The sequence below is a fragment of the Mustelus asterias genome, chromosome 18 (genome assembly GCF_964213995.1).
Source record: "Mustelus asterias chromosome 18, sMusAst1.hap1.1, whole genome shotgun sequence".
Lineage (NCBI taxonomy): Eukaryota > Metazoa > Chordata > Chondrichthyes > Carcharhiniformes > Triakidae > Mustelus > Mustelus asterias.
This window is the reverse complement of record NC_135818.1, coordinates 80000199-80027557: the sequence shown is the minus strand read 5'-3', so window position 1 is coordinate 80027557 and position 27359 is coordinate 80000199. Positions and strand designations below refer to the sequence as shown.

At 41.1% G+C, this 27359-nt stretch overlaps 1 protein-coding gene across 1 annotated transcript in view; it reads left to right on the top strand.

The window, feature by feature from the left end:
* The window catches only part of sptlc2a (serine palmitoyltransferase, long chain base subunit 2a), a 117816-nt gene extending 94710 nt beyond the window's left edge, over positions 1 to 23106 (top strand). The window contains exons 10-12 of the mRNA XM_078234380.1: positions 3459 to 3594; positions 10088 to 10217; positions 15931 to 23106. Of these exons, the coding sequence (XP_078090506.1) occupies positions 3459 to 3594; positions 10088 to 10217; positions 15931 to 16050 (386 nt within the window). The 3' untranslated portion in view covers positions 16051 to 23106. The remainder of the gene's footprint in view (positions 1 to 3458; positions 3595 to 10087; positions 10218 to 15930) is intronic.
* Positions 23107 to 27359: the final 4253 nt, after the last annotated feature.

The window sequence follows — 27359 nt, the reverse complement described above, 5'->3', positions numbered from 1 at the left end:
CAAGGGGTCACCATCTTCAATTAAATAAGGCCAGAACCAGCAAAAGCTGATCCTAGTTTCTGGTTGGGGCAGAGATCACTTTGTATAAAAGTCCGTTAGAGTGGTCTCCTGAACTACGTGTAGGGATCAGAGGGGAATTTTTCAGATTTTATTTTTTCCCTAATTGGCCTGGGCTCTTTAATCCAGTTTATTGCCTCTCCAGGAGATTAAATAGTTATCTAGTGGGCTGGGGAATGTATGTATTATGATGCACAAGACATTGTACTTATGTGAGCAAGACTGAATGGACCAATAGATCTTTTCCCGTCTGGCTTTTTCATTTGTACCTGGCTGGGGATGTTAAAATAAGGGAAAAAAGTTACTTTTGGCAAAGGAAAACAACAGTCACAAGCTAGGTAGTACAGAACTTGAATATTGCTGAAAAGAGAGGCATGGTACCAAAGCTTTCTGGTCAGGACAAACACAAGAATACCAACCATTTATACTCTAGGACATGCATTCACGCACAGGTGGCACAGCAGTTAGCACTGCTGCCTCAGTGTCAAGGACCCGGGTTTGATTCTGGCCTTGGGTAACTATGGAGTTTGCTTGTTCTCCCCGTGTCTGCGTGGGTTTCCTCCCACACTTCAAAGATTCACAGGTGGATTGGCCATGCTAAATTGCCCTTTGGTGTCTAAAGATGTGTAGGTTAGGTGGATTCGCCATGTGCGGTGTTATGGGGGTAGGGCTGAGAGGAGGGCCTGGGTGGGATGCTGTTTCGGAGAGTTGGTGAAGACTCCTGGACGGAATGGCATCTTTGGATACTGTAGGGGTTCTATGGACCTATTCTCTGCAAACGAAAGGCATATGTTCCAACCTTGCACTTTTTTTGAATTGCCCAGGAACTTTAAGAACTTGTAGTTCTCCATTGTTTCCCTCCGTGGCTACACCTTGGCAAAAGAGTCGACTTGATAACCAATCAGACCCTCTTCTGTAATTCAAATTGTTGTATTGATCTGAAATTTGGCATTGTGATCATATTCTTTAGAATTTAATGTTGTACTGGTTTTTTGGATATTGCTGCACATGAAGAGATTGAATGTACAAAATCTACTCATAGTCAAAGGATATCTGTGATTCAAACTTCTTGAAGGAAATCCATGAGCCATATATATATATATAGAGAACATCTCCTGGAAGTTCCCCTCCAAGTCACTCACCATCCTGACTTGGAAATATATCGCTGTTCCTTCAGTATCGCTGGGTTAAAATCCTGGAACCCCCTCAGGACTGCAGCGTTTCAAGAAGACAGCTCAACCACCTTCTCATGGCAAGTAGGGATGGGCAATAAATGCTGATCTAACAGTGATGCCCACATCATATAAATGAGATTTTTTTTTTTATAAATGCAAATATAAATATCAGAATGACAAGTTAACTAAATGGAGGAAATAACGTCACAGCAAGTAAATAAAACTGCACAACTAATGACTCCAAAAAAAAAACCCTTGCTGTTACAGGTTGATTATAATAGTTCTTTCAGGTTTTACTACTTGAAACTGTATCCATGTGATTAATTATTCCAATAGACTGAATATTATCCTTGGATTTTGCAGGTTATTTGAATGTGTAGAAAATTTAACCTTTGGAGTTGACAGCCAATCTCTCTTTACAACAGATGTAATGACCTGTGGCCTTTGGTTGCGCTTGTCAGGGTAATTTCTGTGGAATGTATGAATACGCTGACCCCAAAACCAGTGCAGAGATCACCTTTTTATCTCTCCCAGTATTTTGATGTAGTGTCTATTGACAACAATGGTTGAGACTTTATTTGTGCTCGGCATTACAACGGGGAGCAGTAGAAAACTCCAGCACCCTGCCACAGAGTTGCCTGGTTTGCAAACTCATAGAATCACACTAAGTTGTGCAGGAGCTAAGTTGTCCAAGGCAGCAGGTGTTGGAATCTGATGTTCGTTTTAAACAATTGGTGTCATTTGATGTACTTCTTTCTCTTGTATTTAAAGGGAAGACACAAGCTAAAGCTATCTACTGTATCCTGCCATTGAATGTAAGCTTAAAAAAAATCATTTTCAAATGTAAAGTTCAATTCCTCTCCCACCCACCCTGCTCCTTTCTGAAAATGTCTGCTCAGTTGGTAATTATTGTGGTTAATTGGTGAAACATGTAATCACAACACTCCATGCATTTAACGAGTCATGCAGGGAACTGAATCTTTATTTTTGCATTTGATTTCTTTGAGGGATAATATTGGTCACAGTTTTATTCCAGGGTAAAATATCATAATTTGGATTATTTTGAATAGGTGGTGCATGCTCTTATGCCAGTAACCCCGAGTACCTGCAAGTAGCCAGTCCTCGAGTTAAACCAGTGAGCCTTGGCAGACCATTTTATCACAAAGGACACCACAGCTAAGTCTGATCGGTTCTCTCATGGTTTGTTGTAGGTGCTTTCAAATAGATGTTGCTGGTTGTAGATCAGGACAGGGGAATATTAACTGATTTCTCTCTCTTTAAACTGCCCCCTTCCCAAGCCCAATCGGCCAAAGGACAACTGCACATCCCACTTCAGCTGAAATGAGCTATTTCAGTACAAATGGGGGATTTACCCTGTGCTTTCCTGATCTGTACAACTAAGCTATCCATTGGGTGAACTGGTACTATAGATATTATTCTAAAATCTGAATGACAAGACATTATAGGAGGCACTGAGGCGAATGGGCTATGTGGTAACTCAAGCAGATACAACTGTTAATGGTGGTTGTTTCAATTTCCCAGCCAGTTATCAGTAACTTCCAATCTAATCAGCATTTTACAACATTCTTTTATTTAACGTTGATAACAGGGTTTATAAAGACAATATTCATGATTAAAAATTGCACAAATCGGGTTCTGTGGATTGATGTGCTGAGATAAATTTTAAATACACCTGTTTGCCATAAACTGCAAGATTGAAGCTCAATTTCATAGAATCATAAAGACATTACCAATTGAAGATATCCTGTACCACAGTATATTAACCCCTCTTCATGGCATCCACCGAACCTTGAATAGCCCCAATGCTTTTGCCCCTAATAGTTTGTATGAGATTGTTCCAAGCATGTGATTGTTTCTTGGAATAAAATGAGTTCTTTTATTAATAGCATTAATTTAGTTCCATATTTACATTCACATTTTAGCCAGTATGTAATAGTTTACGTTAATTGTTTTAAATTTCATTTACTACAATTGCATGAACTCCCACATTATGCTGCAACTTTCAACAGCTCCTAGCTGTTTGTCATCTTCAGTTAAATGTGCTTATTTATAGCACATGATCTTTAATGAGCATTTAATGAAAATGTACACTTTGAGCCTCTCTGCAATACATTTTAATGTTTCCTAGCTGGTGCAATGCCCTTTTTAAGTTGCACCTGTAGTTTTAAATCATTAATGTCATGTATTTTTTCATTTCATGTTTAGGTCAAACCCGGGTTCAACAGCTGGCGGAGAACACGCGGTACTTCAGAAGAAGACTGAAGGAAATGGGATTCATTATCTATGGAAATGATGATTCACCAGTCGTGCCTTTGATGCTGTACATGCCAGCCAAAATTGGGTAAATTAAAAACATATTTGGGCTTTGTAGTGTAGACTCAGACTTTGTTTTTAAGTTTCCTTCAACCGTCTGTAGTACCAAAATTATTACCTCATTGGCAGTTTCACAAATTACCTCCACTAGAATGTGGCTTCAGATTTTTAAAAAACAATGGAACAAATTCAAAATCAGTAGTGTTATTTCCCATTACTTGAAGTTGGGCAAACTATCTTTGCAATTCTGGGCTGTGTAGTCACCATGTCTCTTGGGGGGGTGGGGGGGAGGAAGAGTAGATATGCCAAAATTCCATTGATTTTAGACCAAATGCCTGCAATGTGGGTTCTCAATTAGGAGACAGCAGTACAGATCAGTTTCACTCTGGCCTCTCCCCAGTGAGGAGTTAATACTCCTGGCTGTGCATGGGAAAAGAAAGCAAAATTGGTCTGTTGCTTTGCTTTATTGTATCTTCTGTACCAACCATAGTGTTATTTACAATGTAGACTAATAGCAGTTGGGTCTACATTGTCTTCCCAGCTGGTTACGATTTTTCAAAATGTCTTAAATTATATAATGGTTGGAAGTTGGCAAATGTAACGCTGCTCAACAAAGAAAAGAGAGTGAAAACTGGAAACAACAGTCCAGTTGGCCTGACTCCAGTTGCCGGAAAAATGTTGGAATCTCTTTAGAGAATCTTAATTACGAAATTAAGAAATTGTCATATGATCTGACAGAGGTCTGCAAGCTGGACCCCGAGCTTTCAGTTGACTGTCATTTTAATTCTCTACCTTTGCTCCCACTCGACCTTTCTGTCCTTGGCCTGTTAGTCATCCAGTGAAGCTCGACACAAGTTTGAGGGACAGCATCTCCTAAAATAGCAACTTCACAGACTTCTCGACTCAGCGTTGAGTTCAGCAAGTCTCCATCACAAACTCTGTTTCCATTTTATTTTATGTTTCCTTGTTTTGTCTTTTTTGTTTTCTCTAATTTCCTTCACTTTGCATTTGGACAGCAGCTATCCTGACATTCTCACCACCTCGAGGCGCACCTTTTGTTTCTTTGCTTATGCCGTTTGTCAGGAAATCATGGTAACATGAAGAAAGCAGGTAAATCCAGTAATTGGGGGTGTGTTCTGCTGGTTGTATGATTATTTTTTAAAAAGGTATTTCAAAATGGAAACCGTGTAGTGGTGGAGACAGTTTGGCTAGGTCAATGGAACTAATGTTTTTAATGTGTTGATGAGCCTAGCAACCCTATAAACAGATCGTAGAATCCCTACACTGCAGGAGGAGGCCATTTGGCCCACCGAGCCTGCATCGATAACAATCCCACCCAGGCCCTAACTCTAACTCCACCTATTCACCCTGGAAATCCCCCTGACACTAAGGGGCAATTTAGCATGGCCAATCAACCTAACCCCCACACCTTTTTGGAGTGTGGGAAGAAACGAGAGCACCTGAAGGGAACCCATGGAGACATGGGGAGAAGGTGCAAACTGCACACAGACAGTCACCCGAGGCCGGAATTGAATCCGGGTCCCTGAAGCTGAGAGGCAGCATTGCTAACTGCTGTGTGCCACTGTGCCGCTCCTACTTAAGGCAAGTTGGTGACAGTGGAACATCAAGAGTTTGAGTAAGAGGTTAGAGATTCAGAGGAGGAGCTACAGTGTGAACTTCGTGAGAACATTCTAAAAGGTGGACTCTCAAAATGAGGGTAATTAAGAGTGACTTCTCTGGAGGTTAGTTCAGGTAAGGGAAAGTCAAAAGGGAAAACAGTACATCAGGAGCAATTTCAGCCAATGCAAGTTAGCTGTTTTGAGAACTCAACCCACAGCAGCAAAAGCCGTGTGAACTCCCAGCAAGCTGTGTCTGTAGGAAAGCCTGTTTGAAGAGCCAGTTGCTCTGCCCTATGTCAGAACCAACCCCAAAGTATACAAGTGCCTGGTGTGGTAACGACTGTGGGATTTGGGCTTCACTGGAGCATTACAGAAGGCCAGGGACGAACATGTGGGCATGAGAATTTGAGAGCAGATGTTTCAGATTTCTGAGATTTGGAATACCTCAGCATTTACCGTCAGCTGTGCTCTTAACACATTACCCAATCCCTTAGCTGAGCATAATGAAACTTTGTCATTTAATGTCTCCTGCCCTCCACCGTATCAGACCTTCACTTTTCTTCTTTTCCCACCTCTCCTCTTTCACTTCACTTACTCAAATCCTAACTTTCCTAAACTTTTCCCAGTTTTGATGAACAGTCACAGATTTAAAACAAAGTCTTTTCCCCTGTTTAAAGTTTGTTTATTAGTGTCACAAGTAGGCTTACATTAACACTGCAATGAAGTTGCTGTGCAAATCCCCTAGTTGCGCCTGTTCGGGTACTCTGAGGGAGAATTTAGCATAACCAATGCAGCTGACCAGCATGTCTTTCCTCCCACATGACTGTGGGAGGAAACCGGAACGCCCAGAGGAAACCCACGCAGGTGCGGGGAGAACGTGCAGACGGGAATCGAACCCAGGTCCCTGGTGCTGAGAGACAGCAGTGCTAACCACTGTGCCGCCCCATCTGTCTACATATGCTTCCAGACTTGCTGAGTATTTCCAGGATTTTTTGTTTTTTATTTGCAAAAGGTAAATTATGTCTGAGGAATCTTGGTCGTCTTTGAGGATGTTGCTGGTAGGGTAGATAAAGGGGAACCAGCACCTATAATATATTTGGATTTCCAAAAGGTGCTACACAAAAGGTTAATGCACATTTAGGGCTCATGAAGGGGGGGGGGGGGTAATAAATTAGCTTGGATGGAGGATTGGTTAATGGACAGGAAGCAGAGTAGGAATAAATGGGTCAATTTTAAGATGACAGATTGTAATTAGAGGAATGCCGCAAGGATCAATGCTGGGGTCTCGGCTATTTGCAATCTATCCAGTAATATATCCAAGTTGCTGGTAATACAAAGTTGTCTGCGAATGTAAGCTGAGAACACAGGCTATAAGGTGATGTGGAAAAGTTAAATAAGAGGGCAACAAGGTAGTAGATGCAGTATGAAATATTTACTTCCCCCTCAGCGTAGAAGAGTAGAGGACTTAAAAAGCATGAAACTTGTAAATGTTGATGCTCAGATTTGGCTTTATTCATATAAGAAACACAAAGTTAGCATGCAAGTGCAGCAAGTAAAAGCAAGTGGTATGAAGGCCTTTATTGCAAGGGGATTGTCAAACAACATAAGCAATTGTATAAGGCTTGAGTGAGACCACACCAGAGTACAATGGGCAGTTTTGGCCTCCATATCTAATATGTTTGCGTTATGAATGCAAAGGTTCATTATGCGGTTCATTAGATTGGGTCCACGAATGTGAGTTGACCTATGATGAGAGGCAAAGTAAATTGGGCCTATAGAGATTAGTGGAGAGATGATCTCGATGAAACATTCAGGATTCTGAAGGGATTTGAAAGGAAACGAGCAGACATTGTTTCCCGTGGCTGGAGAATTTAGAACACTGGGTCACAGTCTCAGAATAAGGCTTTGATTATTTAGTTCTGAGAAGGGGAGAACTTGCTTCACACAAAGGGCTGTGATTCTTCTGAATTCTCTACTCCAACGGGTTGTGGGTGCTCCATTGTTGAGTATATTTAAGGCTAAGATTGATTTTTGGTTTCTCAGAAAATCAAGGGAAATGAGGAGTCAGGATGTAAGTGGAGGTGAGAGTGACGGTCCTTGACATCAAGGCCACATTCAAACGAGTGTGGCATCAAGGAGCCCCAGCAAAACTGGAATCAATAGGTATTGGGGCAAACTCTCTGCTGGTTGGAGTCATACCTGGTACATAGGAAGGTGGTTGTGGAGGGTCAGTAATCTCAGCTCCAGGACATCTCTGCAGGAGTCCCCCAGGGTAGTGTCCTAGGCCCAACAATCTTCAGCTCTTCACCACTTACCTTCCCTTCGTCATAAGGTCAGAAGTGGGAATGTTTGCCGATGATTGTACAATGTTCAGCACCATTCGCGACTCTGCAGATACTGAAGCAGTGCATGTTCAAATGCAACAAGATTTGGAAGTAACATTCCCACTCTACATATGCCAGGCAATGACCACCACCAATAAGAGGCACCCTAACCAGCACTCGATATTCAATGGTGTTACCATTGCTGAATCCCCCACTGTCAACATCCTTGGGGTTACCATTGACCAGAAACTCAACTGGGCTCGTTACATAAAGAGTAAGTCTGAGGCTAGGAATATTGTGGCAAGTAACTCACCTTCTGACTCTCCAAAGCCTATCCACCATCTACAAGGCACAAGTCAGGAGTGTGATAGAATACTCTCCACTTGCCTGGATGGGTGCAGCTCCAACAACGCTCAAGAAGCTTGACACCATCCAGGACAAAGCAGACCACTTGATTGGCACTCCTTCCACCACCGACGCTCAGTAGCAGCAGTGTGTACTATCAACGAGATGCACTGCAGCAGTTCACCAAAGACCCTTAGACAACACCTTCCAAACCCACAACTACTTCCATCTCGAAGGACAAGGGCAGCAGATAAATGGGAACACCGCCACCTGCAAGATCCCCTCCAAGCCACTCACTATCCTGGCTTGGAAATATATCGGCATTCCCTCATAGTCGCTGGGTCAAAATCCTGGAATTCCCTCCCTAATGGCATTGTGGGTCAACCCACAGCACATAGACTGTAGCAATTCAAGAAGACAGCTCACCACCACCTTCTCAAGGGCAACTAGGAATGGGCAATAAATGCTGGCCTAAGCAGTGACACCCATGTTCCATGAATGAATAAAAAAAAAGTTGAGGTCGAAGATCAATCATGATGTTGAAAGGCAGAGCGGGTTTGAGGGACCATAGGGTCTACTCCTGATCCAGTTTCCCATTTCGGTGCAAATCTTTTTTGGGAGCAGGGGTAGAGAGGAAGAAACAGTAAAATAATGGTTCGCAAAAGTAATATAGCCCAAAACCTTTGAGTTAATTTCATTGTAAAAACTTCCGAAGCCTAAGTTCAGGTTCGCCTCATTTGGCTCAGTTCAAAAGAATGTTGATTGCTCATAATACGTATCTTTGCAGCTATAGATTCTTAATCATACATTCCAGGGTGAGTGTAGTTATGATTAGAGTTGTGATTCACAGATTAAGAAATCAATGTTCCTCAGAATTCACTAAGAAGTACCACATGTATATGTCATTTGGAGCAGTCAGATTAGGGAAGCAGGAGTTGAAGTATCTTGCATAGTTGGGTAATCTTGTGATCACAAAGACTGATTTGGACAGCTTTTTCCCCTTTTAAAAAATATAGCATAAGACCCAATGAGGTGTTGACATCATGGGAGGTCCATTGTTGAGACAGTTATTCTCAGATACTTGCAAAGTGCTTGGTGACACCCATGTAGCGGCTAAAACTTGTAATAGGAATCATTGCAATAAAATTTGCTCTGCCCCAAATTGCATACGTGTTTGTTTTCTAAAGGCCAATTGTCAACAGGTAGACCAAATGTGGTTATCGTGGCCCGTTACTAATTTGTTTTGATCATCCAATCTTAATGGAATTCACTGTTTTCTATTCTAAATCCAAACACGATAACCTATTCACGTACATTAAACCAACCTAATCTCATGAGTCAATTATGTAGCCTGCAACTCCTGTTTCTAAAAAACAATTTCAAAACCGAAAGTTGCATTTGCTTTCTCTTTCAGCCCCCCTTAGCTCACCCTGCAGCACTAACAGTACCTTAGGCACCATACCGTGGAACAAGCCATTATAACCAAATTTGGACTATCCTTTTGATAGTTCATCTTCAGAAAACAAACACCAATGTTGTTTGGGGCAGAACGAGCTTTATTACGATAATTCCTATTACAAGTTTTAGCCGCTTCATGGGTGTCACTAAGTTCTTTGCAAGTATCTTTGAATAACTGTCTCAACATGGACCTCCCACCATGATGTCAGCATCTTATTGGTTTATTGAATCCTACAGTGCAGAAGGAGGCCATTTGGCCCATCGATTCTGCACTGACCATAATCCCACCCAGGCCCTATCCCCATAATCCCATGCATTTACCCTAGTTAGTCCCCCTGACACTAAGGGGCAATTTAGCACGGCCAATCCACCTAACCCGCACATCTTTGGACTGTGGGAGGAAACTGTAGCACCCGGAGGAAACCCACGCAGACATGGGGAGAACGTGCAAACTCCACACACACAGTGACCCAAGCCGGGATTCGAACCTGGGACCCTGGCGCTGAGAGTCAGCAGTGCTAACCACTCTGTCGCCGTGCCGCCCTTTCTTATGCTATTTTTAAAAAAGACTGCTGCAAAGCAGAGATTAGTGCTTATATCGTAGCTTCAGAAAAAGAAACTAATTTACCAGAGTTTTGCTTTTAACTAATGCTCACTGTTTACCTCCTTACCTTCTGTTGCAACCCACAGTCCTACCACCTTGCTGCTCCCACAGCTACCTGTTTTAATGCGATTCACTTTTTTAAAACCTGAAATGTGTATATTATTACTGCAGTGCTTTTGGGCGAGAAATGTTAAAAAGGAACGTTGGTGTCGTGGTGGTTGGATTTCCCGCTACTCCCATCATCGAATCCCGAGCCAGGTTTTGTGTATCTGCTGCTCACAACAGAGAGATGTTGGATACAGTAAGTGGTTTTTTTTTTCATTTTAACAGCTATTCCTTTTCCTGATAAGGGTAGATGGAAATAAAATTTTGTTTGTGCTGTTATGGGCAGGTTTTATCACTGAAATGGCCACCTCGTTGCAAATGTTCATTAAAATATCATTGAACTGGCATTAAAACAATGCAATAAAAGTCTTTTGGAACTGCCAGTCCCTTAAATTGGATTGTAATGGACATTGCATCATTTCAGTGCATTAAACTCATTGACTTTCACAATTCAAGTGAAATGCCAGAGCACTGCCAGAAAATATTTTTTGTCACCACACATTTTGAGATAATCTTGTATACTAAGTATTAATGGCAGTAGTTATTTTTGTTAAATGCCATTGAAACACACAATTGGAAATTAATATTGTGCTCGAAGTTAGCATAGCCACTACCCAAATTATACCTTTTAATTGCCTATTATAAGTAGATGCTAATAAGTTTGACGAGTTTTATCTTGTAGCTAAGTGAGTATGATGAATTCTTCTTAATATTGGAGGCAAGAGCTGTTTGAGAAGGTTAAATACCTCAATTTGTTCTCTAGTTTTTCCCCTGCAAAGGTGGCTTGAAGCCACCCTTCTAATTTAGATCATAAGTTCCACTGCAGTTTGACAGTTTTATGCTTATAAAATTTTTTTCACAAACTCAGGCGATCTTAAAGCATTAAACAGCTGGACTAATTTTGAAGAATAATTGCTGTTGTCATGTATGAAGTTCAGCTACCAATCTGCACAACAAGGTCCCACACGCAGCAATGTGATCATAACCAGATCTTTTACTGGTTGAGGGATAAATGTTGGCCGGGACACTGGAGAGAGCGCCCCCTCCTCTTGGGAATAATGGTCAGATATCCTTTACCTGAGATAAGATGAAGCCTTGCTTCGAGTGTCTCATCAGAAATATGGCATTACCATTGGTGGGGCATTCCTTCAGTTCTGTACTTAAGTATCAGTGTGGATTTTGTGCTCAAATCTCTGGAGGAGGACTTGAAATTGCAATCTTATGATTCATCTGAGTGTTACTCATTAAGTACAACTAATACGAAACATTAATATTGCTATTACCGTGTTCAGACTAGGGTATCTGTTTATATGCATTCCTGAATTGTAAATTTTCCTGTTCACTGAGTTGGAACCACAAAATTACTTTGGTGGCAGTATAAAGCTTCAAAGACGATCATGTTACAAAGGTTGCTCAGTCATCAACAGAGTTGAGTCCAAGGCTGCAAGTGAGTTCTAAGTTCAAAGCTGGTGCCTATAAATGAGCACAGCAGGATCCAAAGTTGGGGTAGGGGACACTGGGGAAGGGTAGGGCAGAATAAAGAACTGATGCAGTCGGTGAGCCTGATTTAGGAGGGAGCAGATAAAGAATTCGGAGGTCCAGATGGGCCAGAGAGGGAGCTCATCAATAGCTAGATTACTCAAGTGAGCTTGGGAATTGAAAGCGAGTCCAGGTATTTTGAGTAAGATGCCCAAGGCGAGGAGAGAAAAGGCTAAAGTTCCTGAAGGGTTGTCGGGCTGAAGTAAATTAGAGATCACGAGGGGCGAGATTATGGCGTAATTTGAACACTCAGAATCTTAAATTTGAGACACTGGTAAGCAAGAGCCAATGCAGGTCAGCAAGTATAGGATGACCAATGAGTGGGACACTGTCAATTTTCAGTACAGTGCAAAAGCCCTTATTAACTCAATGCACTCTGATGCTTGTGATGTGGCCCTTGTCCCTTTTTCTCAATCATGGAATATTGTTGAAGTTCCTGTTCAATGGCATTTCCTTGAGTGCTTTGTGTTCTAATGTGAAATGACATTTGCAGAACCAAAATGCTGACCTACATGAACTGTACTTCTAGTGATGCTGAAAGAGTTAAAATATGGGCATGCTTTTCAGCAGTGACTTTGAAATACTTATCTAATGAAACACTTATCGGCTTTCAAATGCTGAGATTTTTGGCCAAAGATGAAAGTTGAGTATCAAACGGTCTAATTCCCTAAGGACCAAGTACCTTAACGACATTAAAAATATATTACCAGTATTCATACAACTGTGTGCTCCTAAATAATATCCTCTTTGTAGTTTCTGCAATCATACGGTGCTTTACTTTAAATTAGAAAGCCTATTATATCCTGAAGTTCTTTTTTTTTTTTAAATCTCTTCACGTTTTATCTAAACAAAATAATAAAATCAATACCACATGGCCACGGCAATTTAAACCCAAAGAAGTCTCTTGTTACACTCTTTGAATCTGTGGTTTTAAGCATTAGTGGTAGGGTTTCAAGATTCATCTAATGAACTCCATATAATTGTCAAAAGATGTCATGATGCTATGTTCAGTCAGCATGAAGAACAGTTCACTTAATCATTTTTATCCTGGTTTTATTCAGGAAAGAGTCTGGTTATACTGGGTTTTGCTTCCCTCTTGGTCATGCTCTACCATCTTCTCTCCCCCCCCCCCCCCCCCCCCCCCTTCAGATAGGAGGGGAGAAACTATTCTATACATTTCATTGTTTATTTTTAAGTAAATAGCCCGTTCTTGAGATAATGGTGGCTCAACAGAATCGCAGATCCTGGTGTAATTGAAATCTGCAAGATGCCTACAAAAGAGTGAACTCAGTAAACCCAGTGAGAGCAGGAAAGCAAAAAAATCGATTCAGACATGAATGCTTCCATGCCAAATTCAGGATAGTTGGAGACAGGAGATTGAAAAAAATTGCAATTACAAGACCTGGTGCTGCAGATGTGTTTCCTTGATCCGGGAAGACTCCTGTGTGACCAGTGAGTGAATAGTACAACGTGTTGAAGCACAGTGGTGGTTTAGAGCCAAAAAGCAGCAAGTCCCTCTGACCAGTGTCGTGAGAAGTAGTTTGCTGAAACCTAACATGGGTGATGTACTGAAAAGCCCATCATGTTCTGCCAAAGTATTAGCTATTGGATCAATCCAAAAAATATATACTTTTCCAGAAATAAGATTGTGAAGTGATTTTAAGATCAAAGTTTTTGAGGAAAAGGTCGCTGTTCCAAAACTCTGATATTTGGAATCTGGTTGTTGGAAAAAGCAGTGTGTGTTCCAACCTGCTGATAAACATGCTGATAAGCATGTGAACAGGTGCTAAAGCAATGGTGTTGAGGTTTTGGACTGGATTGGCCAGATTCTGGTTTGGAGTAGCTGATGCCTTGGACCCACTATTTCTCCAGGTAACTAGTCCCATAGCCAATCTGGCAGGGCCCTACCCAGCTAATTTCAGAGTAAAATGTTAAAGTTTATTTATTAGTCACAAGTAAGGCTTACATTAACACTGCAATGAAGTTACTGTGAAATTCCCCTAGTCGCCACAGTCCAACGCCTATTCGGGTCAATGCACCTAACCAGCATATCTTTCAGATTGTGGGAGGAAACCGGAGCACCCGAGGAAACCCACGCAGACATGGGGAGAACGTGCAAACTCCACACACAGTGACCCAAGCTGGGAATCGAACCTGGGTCCCTGGCGCTGAGTGTGCTAACCACTGCCACCGTGGGCATGATGGAAGCACTACAAAATATAGATTTTGCAAATGCATTAGGAATTGATTAACCACTTGCCTTGGACTTGTTAGGTATTTAGGTTAAGCATTGATTTGAGCAGAGAGGATATTATGCAGCTGCCACTAATATTTATGAAATTACTACCCAGCCACCAAATTGCACCTGAGCCTTTTATAATGAGTAGATAGATCTTATAGTTGCCAGAGTTCCCATTTTGGCCTTTTTAAAAATTCCACTTACTTGATGTGCAAGTGAAGGTCTCTTGGCTTAAATATTTGGTTGCAAATTTAACACTAGTGTTGTTTTAGGCGTTTTGATTGAATCGTTTGTGTCTTATATTGCAGTCGTTCATAATGTTTTATTTATGTAGCTCTTTATGACAGTGCATCTGACTGCTTCGCATGTTATTTTTCAAGTCTAATGACAGTTATGTGAACAAATCTACGGGCCAGGTGCACGTCCCTGTGAAATCATTTAAATTTTATTGAAAACTTCTGGTAGTTTGAACTAAAGTGAGATCAAGTCATGGCCCAAATTCTCCTCCCTGGAACATATCTGCGTTATCTCTACTGTTGAGTCTGTTGTATAGAAGCCATTGTCAATTTATTTTTAATGAATATTTGGTTCAACTTCAATGAATACTGTATTCACAGCCTATTAATTTGTTTAAAGCTGCCCTGTGGTCATTTTCCATTAATAATCCTGTAGCACTCACCCATTAATAATATTTTTAAACAAAGCCCATTGGAAAATGTAATGGCTTTCATATTTACTTTGGAGTCGGTTTGCGGTATACAACTGCTGTGCCCACCCACTGTGCCAATCATTGGAATACTACTTTTTACATTCAGCTACATGTACTAAGCGCTGAAGGTTTAAATTTAGTGCTATTTGAGTCACTTGCAGTATTTCACTTGGGCTTTCTTCAGATCAATGTATTGGGCATCTTCAGTTTTGTATAGGGAAGGGATATGAGCATTTTATCTAAACTTCCAGCAATAAAATGATTGGCTGTTAAATCCCTCTTGTGCTAACTACCATGACCTGGCTTAAAACCCATGGAGCAATTCTCTATAAATTGAGCGCAACTTTTTCAAATAATTTCTGTTTTGGTGTTCCGTCATTGCCTTTTGAATTGATGTGATTTCACTTTGAAGCAGCCTGCTACTTTTGAACAGGCTGGGCTTTGAAGTAAATTATCGGTCATTATTTTCCCTCCGCTATGCTGCTAACCTTGTGATCTGGGCTCTCGGGCTCCTGCCAGGCACGCCTGTGCTGTTGTAACATCTTTCCAGCAGCTCACCTTCACTGTGGTGCTTTTTGACATGCCTAAAATCCGAGCTTGTAGTATCAACCACCATGAGAGTTTTACTCTGCAAACAAACCTCACTGTCGGTAAATATAGTAACTTCCTCCATTTTCCTCTGTGTCCTAACCAATATTTATCCTTCAACTTTTTATTCTTTATTCATTCATGGGACATGGGCATCGCTGGCTGGCCAGCATTTATTGCCTATCCCTAGTTTCCCGAGGGCAGTTGAGACTCCACCACATTGCTGTGGCTCGGGAGTCAAATGTAGGCCAGACCAAGTAAGGACGGCAGATTTCCTAAAGGACATTAATGAACCGGATGGGCTTTTCCAACAATCGACAATGGTTTTCACGGTCATCATTAGATTCTTAATTCCAGATATTTTTTATTGAATTCAAATTCCACCATCTGCTATGGTGGGATTCGAACCCGGGTCCCCAGAACAATAGCTGAGTTTCTGGATTAATAATCTAGCGATAATACCACAAGACCATCGCCTCCCCCACAACTAATTTCATTTCAGGGTTAGTTATCATCATCATTGCTATTTGTTGGACCTTGCTGAGTGTAAATTGGCTGCCACATATCCAATAGCATGTGTGAGCTATGATATAGTAGGTGCTGCAAGCTTTCTAACTAGTTAGTTTCACAATCCAAACAAAGGGGGGATGCTTATTAGAGACGCTGAGAGTTTTTTGGGAGAGGGGGCTCTGTTCTGATGTGAATAACCCGGTCAGTCACGACACTGGCCATCACTGCATTTTTTTAAAAAACTAACATCTGATCAGGAAAATTTGGGGTTGAACATTTGATTGCACATTGTAATATTTCACCTCTCCACTTTTTTTCTTCAAGGCTCTAAAAGTAATAGGAGAAGTTGGTGACCTCCTGCAGTTGAAATACTCACGACACAAGTTGGACCCTTTACTTGACCGTCCATTTGATGAAGCCACCTATGAAGAAAATGAGGACTGAGCTCTGTCCCAGTTTGGACAAATATTTACAAGTCCAAGTCTCTCCTTTCAGTTCAATACTACTCTGCTTCTTTTGTGCTTCAAATCTTCAGACCTATTTCTTTTTTAAACCCAATTTGAACTTGGAGGTGTTGAATAAGTGCTCATTCACTAAAGCCATTTGTGTCGCATTAGCTGGAGCAATGTGTGTGCGTTTTCAACATCACTCTTATTTACTGAGATATCAAAACAATGGGGATTCACAGCACTTGGTCCAAGTTTCTCATCTTAAACCCTGTCCACTATAAGCTACAGCACAAATTGAATCAGTATACTGGCAAGATGGGAGCTCTGCTCACAAGCGTGAAATCTCTGCTGCTGAATCATTTTTAGCATGGTTTGAATAACTTTCTATTTCCTCCACACACACAGCGCACCCCCCCCCCCCCCCCCCATTCTTCTTTCTTCCCTCCACACGGAAGACTTCTATGTGTTTGTTTTGAATGCACTTGTTGACAGCTCTGGTCGTCATGATCTTTCCAAATCTGGTCCTATACTTGATGCAATCAAAATCTTCAAAAAGGTGGGTTGGGAGGGTGGCATTTTAAGCCTATTTTGACTAACCTGCAATGATCTAACTCATTTTATTAAGTGTTTTTGTTTGCGTGCAATTGAAGAGACCAATTAAGTACTCCCGAGGCTAAAGCTGGTGTTGGCTAGCCCGGAATTACCAGTTAATTCACTTCCCTGAAACTAATACTGATTATCTGTGTAAAGCTGTCTTGGATTTTGTTCTTTTGCCTCATTTCGATGATGGTGCTCTTTCTTCCCAGCTTCACAAAAGCTACATTTTAAAAATTAGGTCCACTTTTTATATACAATGTTATCTTTCAAAAAAAGTGAAGTTGGATAAAACGGTCAAATATGAAGGTAATATTCTACGTTTTTGTAAATTTTGAATGAACTATTGCAGAAAAATGGTATATGAAGTTTGATGCAAGTCGGAGCTTTATTTCAAGCAGTGGGAACTTTCGATTTTTTTTTTTAAGTAGGGAGTTTGTATCTGTTCTATAAAGCTTGTTTTGGAGTTGGTGATAACTTAATTTACCTGTTCGCTGAAAATCACAAGTTACAGCCAAAACTGAAATCATCCCATTACCACCATCTCCTGAACTCTGCAACCTGAGCGACCCCAAATAATGTAGTAAAAGTATTTCCATACCTTCCTTCCTCCCTACTCCCTAAAAGATTTGTTCGCCAGTGACCACTGAGGTGCGAGAACACCTTTGTCTGAAACAGAAGTGGATTTGTTGTGTGTGTGTGTATAAAATGAGTATCTTATTAACACTCCCTTCGTTATTGTGCCCACGTGTTAAAAAATTATGCGGTTTAACTTGCCTATTGTTGCGTTCCCTGACAAAGTCAGCAGATTTGATCTTCTGGCACAATTAACAGTTTGAATATTTGTATTTTTGCATCCGTTTATTTTACTTTTGGGGAGGAGAAAGGAGCATCGTTACAATTTCAACTTTTTCTCCCCCCTGTATAAGATACTGTCGAGTGAAGATGAGGTAAAAGATGATAGCCCTCCATATTGCAGATCCTGTGCATTTGCTTTTAAGTTGATCATTGTCCAGGGCTAGAACTGAAAATTTAAGCCATTTATGTTTTTGGAGGTGGCATTGTAATATTGGAAAAAGTTTGTTGCGCGCGCACACAGTTTAAGATTGTTATAAAACTTTCAGATTTGGGTTGATTGGTAAGAGATGCATACTTTCTGCACAAATGTAGATATCAGTAGAAATGTAGGCATGAGTATGCCTCCTTATTTGTGTTTATGTTTCAAGTTGAGGGTGATGGGCTGCTCACTGATGTGGTTCACTCCAACATGTTTGTGTGTGCTGGTCACTGGTTTTAGCCTGTAAGAGACTGTGGCAAAAGTAAGACCATATCGGGCAATGCTGAGAGATGCCTTCCAATGCCACATGCACCCTGACAAGTATCCCTCATTGCACTGTGTATGTTGTGTGATTTGTTCCCAGATCCCTCCTGACAAGGTGGTTTTCAGGATTCCAATCATTAATTTGTAACAGGTGATTTCCCAGTAACGTGATAGTTTAATGTGTTGTGAGGCCAGTATTGCACTGATAAGGTATTGCTGTCCAGTGACCCCCTTTCCTGGAACAAGTGGATTTTGGGTGAGGACAGGATCCAGGATCACGCAATCCGCTCGCCTCACAACGCTCACTACTGAGGCGCGCAATTGTGGGTTGGTGTCTTGGGTGAGGTACCAGAGGGCAGCTGTTACCTGTGAAGCTAAACCCCAACACTATCAATCTGAGCCTCCAGAACAGAAGAGAAAACTAGAGGGGAGCAAGGAGGAAAATTGAATCCAAAGAATAGTTAGATGGTTGGTGGACCAGAGATGGAGAATAAAAAATTTAATTTTGTACCCTTTCTCCCAAAATGTCAGACTGAGCAAGACGAGGTGTGAGAGTCCTGAGAACACCAGATCCATTGCTGTCATGTTCTTTGTGTTCCAGTGCATCAATTTGAAATCATTCCACATTTATCCTGCTTTATTTTCCTAACTCTAGACCAGTTTGAACATTATTACAGATGTCACCCATTCAAGTTTAAGGAATGGGTCTCTGTAGAACATGAGTAACATTTTGTACTAAATTACACAATCAAGAATTGCCTTTTATTTTTGTTGTTGTTGTTTACTGGGCTCCTTTTCTGCTTAAATTGATGCAAGTGCCAGATCATTGTAAGCAACTGCAGCTTTTAGTTTCTCTGGGGCAAATGTTTACTACTTTTTAAGAAAAAAATCTTGAGCATCATATTCTGTTGAAATGTGGCTTGAATTCAGTTTGTGTTTCTAGCTGTTTGTGGGCTGACACTGAGGCAACCTGTGTAATATATTCTAAATGGTGCTTTTTATTTTTAACTCTGAATCAATCTGTTTACAGTTAAATTAATTGCACGATTATGATCTCAAACTGTCACTCCAGGTTAGTGTTCTGTCTCTTTCACCCTTCTCCCTTTTTGCTAAGAGGATGTGCAGTTGTAGTTATTGGACTTTTGTTCCATCTTGCCTTTTTGCTCAGTTAATGACCAGACTATTGCCCTGAGCAAAGTACTATTATACGAAGTAACTGTCTGGAATAATTCCACTCTACAGCTGCCTTATTATGTAAGTAGATCCTGCAAGCTCTCTCTCTTGCTTCTCCCCACGACATCTGGTGCACTTTCTCTTTCAGCCTTGCCTGCCATCTTCTCCATTGCTCCTTGCGCGCACAGCCTTTTGGTTAGCTTCTGTAGGCTGGCACTAGTTTCTCTTCCGTCCTTCCATTCAGGGATGAGAAAAGAACTATGCTTTTCAATGAAGTTTGATGTCCGGCTAAAGCTTTCCATTGATTTGAAATGTAATCTCCAGTTGATGTTCAAAAAGGAAAAATCTGTTCACAGTTGTTCATCTGCACCAAAGCTTTTGCTTAGATCTGACTTTTTATAAGCTCCATGCAATGTAGAAGGTGCGATTGATGCTTATTGCACAATCTCCTTTTGAGATTAAACTGTCCTTTCTGCACATCACAGTTCGGCATTCTGCTTAAAGACAGCTGCAGGCTCGCCAAGGTTTCCTGTATATAAAGTATATTAAATAAATAGCAATGATTCAACAAACGACTAAATATTAGAGCATTTGTTTTCCACCTTCAGCTTCCCTGATAACGTTTCTTTGTGGTTAACGACCCATTTAATTCTACTTCCACACTTCTAGCTGTTAAAATGTAAATTTAGTATCGGAAAGGGCTATGGCTGTGTGCTGTCTTGGCATACATCTCAGCTTGAGCTTCCGCTCTGCTACGCTCATACTTTTAGAAAAGTAATATCCGAGTTTAAGGTGGGAGAAAGAATATATATTAGGTAGATGCTCCGAGAAGCCAGATTAAGAAAATGATACCTGGCTGGGAGTTTGGAGAGTGTAGTTCAGTTGGCGTCCAGGTGATTCCATCAACACTCTGAACAATTGCAAACAGCAGAAAGCAATGTTTTCTGCCGCTGCTTATTGCTTTAAATACAGGAGTCGAATATTTTTGCTGTACTGTTTGACAGTGCATGCTAATCCTGGATAACAAGATCTCATTAACTTGATGGGTAAACTAGTGGTGGTGTTTGAAGATTGGGGAGGGATGTTTGCAGCATTCTCCCAGTATTGTACATGCCCATATAATAAAAGCAAGCTTGCAATATATCGTAAACCTTTAATCCTTTTGATATATTGACATATTTGTGATTTATATTTTGCAACTTGATGAAATCACATTTGAAAGATGAATGTGTCGTAAACAATCTTTTCACTATGATGGTTTTTTTATATTTGTACATCCAAAATCTATCACAGGTCATCAATGTAGCTTTGACTTTAAAATGACTAGTTTTTTTTTCTTCTTCTGTGAATTTTAAGCTCACAAGTGCAGTTATTTTTAGCTGTGTGATCGGGACGCTGCCAATTCTAGACAAGTCAGTAGTTGTACTTGCCCTACTGATGGTCGAGGCAGTTATGAAAGACCATACAGAGACCCTTACACAAGCCCTTGGCATGTTGAAGCTATGCAGACTTTTTTTAATACACGACCTTTCGTAATGTCTGTTATTTTTAAAAAGTTACTTTCCTTGATGGGAAATATCACTTTTTTTAAAAGGATCTGGATACATCGCTGGGAAGCTAATTGATGCATGATGTTGTGTGCATCTGCCGCACTTTCTGTAGGTGCACGAGCTCTTTTCAGCAAAAGAGGGCCTTTATGTTTCTTTCCTGAAGGTGACACGGTGTATTTGTTTAGCGCCATAGAGAGGGTGCTCCCAATCTCAGCTGTGCTGTCATGAAAAGGGAAGAGAAAAGTGGTGTGGCTCACCTCGTGCTGGCCAGTTAACGTAGTGGCGAGGTGGCATGCACTTTCTCTGCCAATGAATGGTCATGGTCTGAGACATCCACAGATGGGAGGAAATGACCACCAAATTTCAAGGTTTCAAAATTGCGGTACGCTGGTTTATCGGTGTGACTAGAGCTTCAGAAGGAGCTTCTTGTTAATGCTTTTAAACCTGGGTTCAAAACCATTGCCTTTTGAAACAGCAACCATAAACTCTCTATGTTGAGGCCTGTTGTACCGCATACTAGAAGGAAAATCCCAAGAAGTCATCTTTTTATTTTTATGGAGCTTTTTACTCACCTGTATTTATAAATTGCTATTCACATTGGTGGTCGATGTAGCGTCTTCTCATCGACTGATTAAAGGAAAAAAATGGTTGATTATTTTGAATTAAAGTCTTAGTGGCGGAAAATAAGCATCGTACAGGTTGGCATGCTTGAGGTGTTAAGACTTTGCAACTTTTAAAAAGAAAAGGAAGTGCTTTTTGCAGGGAGGGAAGGCACTGCAAAGTGACGTGCAGTAATAGAGTTGTAGAGGGAATGTGCTGGTGGAAGTGTGTGAACTGCAGTACCGCCTTGTTAAGTAGTACATTAGGATGTGGAGTGGGAAGAGGAAGATCTTGAATGCAAGTCTGTTTTGTGGTGCTGTACAAGGTTGGATATACTTCTCCTTCCCCCTCCTTCCATACAGCGAACACAAATTGTTATTGTTGGCTTTAAAGGGTTGATGCTAGCTTTTGTAGCATCATGCGTTGAATGTTTGGGTAGTGTTGATCATAGCTATGAAAACCAAGCCAAGTAGTGTTGTAGGCATGTCTGGTTGACTAACCTGATGCTGTGTTCCAAGTGTTGCTGAAATAAGGCAGATGAGGTATTTCCAATGGGACCAGAAAAATGCAGATGTTGACTTCGCTGCAAGCAAAGCCAGGCTGTCAAGACCCACGACCCATGTGCTTCTGCTGAAAAGCAGGGTGGCCATTATTTTTTTAAAAGCCTGTGTAGCGATGGGATCCTAATTTGATGTTCACAATTCTCCCTTGATCCCAGACTAGCATCTGGATTTTTGTTTTCTGTTACGATGTGGTGGGTATCGTGTTGATCCACGGATGTTGTGCCACATCCTTTAAAACTGAGCAATCTCTGAACTTATTATGAGAAATTAAAAGCTCCATTTGATAAAGTGGCTTTATGATCATACTGTAAATTAAAAGCCGAGCCACCTCTTATTCAAATGGGTTAATGCTACACATTTTGTATTTAGCATCCTGGTTTCAGGTTTAAAATTGATGTGACGGTTGTCAATCAATGTGCTCTTGTGATTTATTTTCGAACCTTGCCATGTGAACACCAGGAATCTAAGCTCCAAAGCACAACCACGTACAAGACACTTGATTTCAGCATAAGCTTAATAAAATTGTGGCGGAGTCACTTCTTACGATTTGAGAAATGTGTACAAAATCAGGGGACTCTCTCATCTTGTATCTGCATTTTTCACAAAGATTTAGTTAATGACTGCTTAATGTTTTTGCACTTGTATGAATTTTGACCCAGAATGACTGCACGTTACAGTGGTGTTTGTAACAGAGGTCCCTCAATTATGCCAATAGCACAAGAAAATCCTGTCTTTGTAGAGATTTCTGAAACCCTCGTGAGTGACTTCATCCATTATTTGTTGGAGGGGTAGGGGCAGCAGTGGGTAGAAATGAAGTTTGCTTTTGCCCTTTAAAAATACTCTGTCTGTCATTGCACATTTCAGCAATCAAATATTTCAATTTAGTTTGCTTTTCTAATTTCAACAATCTTAAGTCCCAGTGGTGGAATACCAATTGCAGTGTATTGTAAATGCAATTAATATCACTTACTATTGCTGTTTCTGTACATATCCTAGTCTTTTGTACATGAGATATTATAAATGTACTTTTTTTGATGGGACTCCCTCAATGCAGTAATGTTTTATATTGAAATCTTATTGGGCTTTTAACCTAAATGTGGTTTTACAAATATCATTGGTTTATGAAAGTGTAATCTATTCATGCATTATGTTAGGAACACAATGCATGTTGAAAACACTGGAGAATCAATAACTGCTTGGAAAAATGTCAACTGAAATGTATAATGTTCTAAATAAAGACTTTCAATACATTTTGAATTCATGTGTCATTGTGCATGATAGATTCAAACTCTGAAGATGCTTTCTCTTAATTTCCATTGTATTTTCCAATCCAAAAAGTTGTGTACAAGTTTTTTTAAGTTTGTTTATTAGTGTCACAAGTAGGCTTATATTAACACTGCAATGAAGTTACTGTGAAAATCCCTGAGTCGCCACATTCCGGCGCCTGTTCAAGTACACTGAGGGAGAATTTAGCATGGCCAATGCACCAAACCAGCACAGCACATGTTTCGGACTGTGGGAGGAAACCGGAGCACCTGGACGAAACCCATGCAGACACGGAGAACGTGCAAACTCGACACAGACAATGACCCAAGCCAGGAATCCAACCCAGGTTTCTGGTGCTGTGAGGCAGCAGTGCCAACCACCGTGCCACCCATATGGCATTAGCATTACTGAAGTGACAGTGGAATCTAGCAAAAGCCATTGATTGGCCATGTGGTGAAAACTTTGTCTTTTAAATTCTACATTTAGCATGTGTAACAGATTTGCTGCAGTTTTTACATTAATCTGGAGGTAGTGATGGCTTAAATGCTGCAAATTACTTGATATTAGTATACCTTATTTTTCATTGTGCTTTGTTGTGAAGTGAGAGCAAATTTGTCTGTATACTTTCTTCGGAGAGCAGTTAAAGTTTATTTATTAGTCACAAGTAAGGTTTACATTAACACTGCAATGAAGTTACTGTGAAATTCTCCTAGTTGCCACAGTCTGGTGCCTGTTCAGGTCAAGCCACCTAACCAGCCTAGCTCATCAGTCCAGCTTGCCAAGGGTCTCCCATGGTTTTATTCTCTCCACACCTCCATCCTCAATAAATTTGATTCCTTTCCCCTCCATCCCAACCACCTACGCATCCCAGCTCTCTCAAACTACTTCCAGCTCTGATGAAAGATTGTCAAACTTAAATGTGACTGTTTAACCTGGCTGCCAGAATTCCTGGGTATTGCCAGCATTGTTTTTTTTTTCCCCCAATCTTCTAACAACATGAAGGTGCCTTCCTGTATTAATTGGTATGTTGAAGCATCACCTGAGGATGATGAGCCTTTCCATTGTGTAGGACCTGTCCTCATGATGTCAATAAATTCAAAATGCACATCACTGGCATGGCCAGCAATTATTTCTCTGGGCCGGATGTCCTTGAAGATGGTGGTGAGCACTCTAAATACAACAGAGTTGTCTTGTTTAGGCCATTTCAGAGAGCAGTTGAGGGTCAACCATTCCTGGAGTCGCACATTGGCCAGACTGAGTAAGGGTGGTAGATTTTCCTCTTCCCTAATGATATGGAGATGCTGGCGTTGGACTGGGGTGGGCACAGTAAGAAGTCTCAACACCTGGTTAAAGTCCAACAGATTTATTTGGAATCACGAGCTTTTGCAGCGCTGCTCTTCCCTAATGGAAATTATTGACCGTCAAGTAGTTTCATAGTCACCATCAGCTTTCTTTAATTCCAGATTTATGTATATGACTAACTGAATTTAAATCCTCCAACTGCCTTGGTGGGATTTGAATTTGTTTCTTCAGATCATTAGTTCAGTAATATAACTTGCTGTATCCCTGTAATCTAGCTTTCACAGTGGTCCTTTGGTGCACGATGTGAATCAAGTATTGAACAAGCATGTCTTAGTCTAATTTCCATATCTCTATTTGCGTATATTGTCGTTGGCAAGGTTGGAAGAGGTTTATTAAAGGTATGTTTGTGAATTCCACAAGCATTGGGAGCCAAAGCAGTACAGACAGAGAAAGCTTTACCATATTTCTAGAATGTTTATCAGAATCATTAAATAGTTACAGCACGGAGACTATTTGGCTCATTGTGTCCATGCCAGCACTCTAAGTGCAAGTCAGCTAGTCCCACTCCCCTATCTCGGTAGCCCCACACATTTTGTTTCTTCAGATAATTATCCAATTCTCTTTTCCCTTGTTGGAGAATCTAGAACTAGGGGTCACTGTTTAAAAATAAGGGGTCTTTCATTTAAGACAGAGATGGGGAGAATTTTTTTGAGGGTCGTGAGCCTCCAGTTCTGCCTGCGTGCCTTTTGAGGAAGAGGGTCTTTGAATATTTTTAAGCCTGAACACGAGAGATTATTGATCAATGGTTGGGGTTGGGGGGGCAGCGATGTGGCATTGAGGTTGCAATCTGATCAGCCAGATCGGGATCAGAGGTGAGCTGGCAAGGTAAATACGGAACTGGCTCGGTCATAGAAGACAGGGTAGAAGTGGAAGGGTGCGTTTCTGAATGGAGGGCTGTGACTAGTGTTCCTCAGATCTTTGCTGTTTGTAATATGTATAAATGATTTGGAGGAAAATGTAACTGTTTGATTAGTAAGTTTGTGGATGACACAAAGGTTGGTGGAATTGCGGATAGCGATGAGGATTGTTGGGATACAGCAGGGTATAGATCAGTTGGCAACTTGGCAGAGATGGCAGATGGAATTTAACCCGGACAAATGTGAGGTAATGCATTTTGGAAGGTCTAATACAGCTGGGAAATGTACAGTAAATGTCAGAACCCTTAAGAGTATTGATGGGCAGAGGGATCTGGGTGTACAGGTACACAAGTCACAAAGTGGCAACACAGATGGAGAAGGTAGTCAAGAAGGCATACGGCATGCTTGCCTTCATCATCCGGGGCATTGAGTTTAAAAATTGGCAAGTCATGTTGTAGCTTTATAGAACCTTTAGTTAGGCCACACTTGGAATATAATGTTCAATTCTGGTTGCCATATTACCAGATGTAGAGGCATTGGAGAGGGTACAGAAAAGATTTACCGGGATGTTGCCTGTCTGGAGAGCATTAGCTCTGAGTGGTTGAAGAAACTTGGTTTGTTCTCACTGGAACGGTGGAGCTTGGGGGGGCGACCTGATAGAAGTCTACAAGATTGAGGGGTATAGACAGAGTGGAGAGCCAGAAGCCTTTTTCCCAGGGTGGAAGAGTCAATTACTAGGAGGCACAGGTTTAAGTTGCGAGGGGCAAGGATTGAAGGAGATGGATGAGGCAAGTTGTTTTTTTACACAGGGTGGTGGGTGCCTGAAACTCGCTGCCAGGGGAGGTAGTGGAAGCAGATATGATGACTTTTAAGGGGCATCTTGACAAATACATGAATAGGGTGGGAATAGAGGGATATGGTCCCCGGAAGGGTAGGGAGTTTTGGTTTCATTCAGGCAGCATGGTCGATGCAGGCTTGGAGGGCCAAAGGCCTTGTTCCTGTGCTGTAATGTTCTTTGTTCTTAGTGAATGGTGGAGCAGGTTGAGGAGCCAAGTGGCCTATCCCAGCTCCTAAATGGTATGTTTATCAGTCCTCCAATGAATCTGCCCTCACCACTTACAAGCTGCTCGCATCCAGATCCTTGAACATGCTGCTTTTCTCCAAATCATTGTTCTTTTGCTAATCACCTTAAAATTGATGTCCCCTTCTGCCAAAGGAAACTGCTTCTCTATGCTGTCCAAGCCCCCTCATGTTCTTGAGCACCTCTTAAATCTTGTCAGCTTTCTCTGGAGAAGCTCAGGTTGTTCTTCTATTTATCCATATAACTAAGTTCTCACCCCTGGAAACATTCTGGTAAATCCTTCCTGTATCCTCTCTAAAGCATTCACATCCTTCTTGTAGTGTGGTGCCCAGAATTGGACACAATCAAGTTGATGCTGAACCACAGCAAAGGTTCATCATGCAAACATGTATAAATACACTTTCGCATGCAATGAAAGTGTATTTATTACTTAACAAAATGATGATGTCTGGCGGATTTCCCCATTTAACTCTTCCAAATACAGTTCTGTAAAGTGGATCCTGTGGCCACAACTAAAATTCTTGATGGCACAGTTCTGCAAGAGTAAGATTAAAACTGGATGCAAGTCAGTGAAATATGCCAATAATGGGGAGGCGATGACTTAGTGATATTATCACTAGACCATTAATCCAGAAACTCAGCTAATGTTCTGATTACCTGGATTCTAATCCCGCCATGGCTGATGGTGGAATTTGATTTCAATTTTTAAAAATCTGGAATTAGGAATCTACTGATGACTATGAAACCATTGTCGATTGTTGGAAAACCTCACCTGGTTCACTAATGCCCTTTTTAGGGAAGGAAATCTGTCTTCCTTACCTGGTCTGGCCTACACTTGGCTCCAGAGCCACAGCAACGTGGTTGACTCTCAACTGCTGAGGGCAACTAGGGATGGACAATGAATGCTGACTGGCCAGCAATGTCCATGTCCCATGAA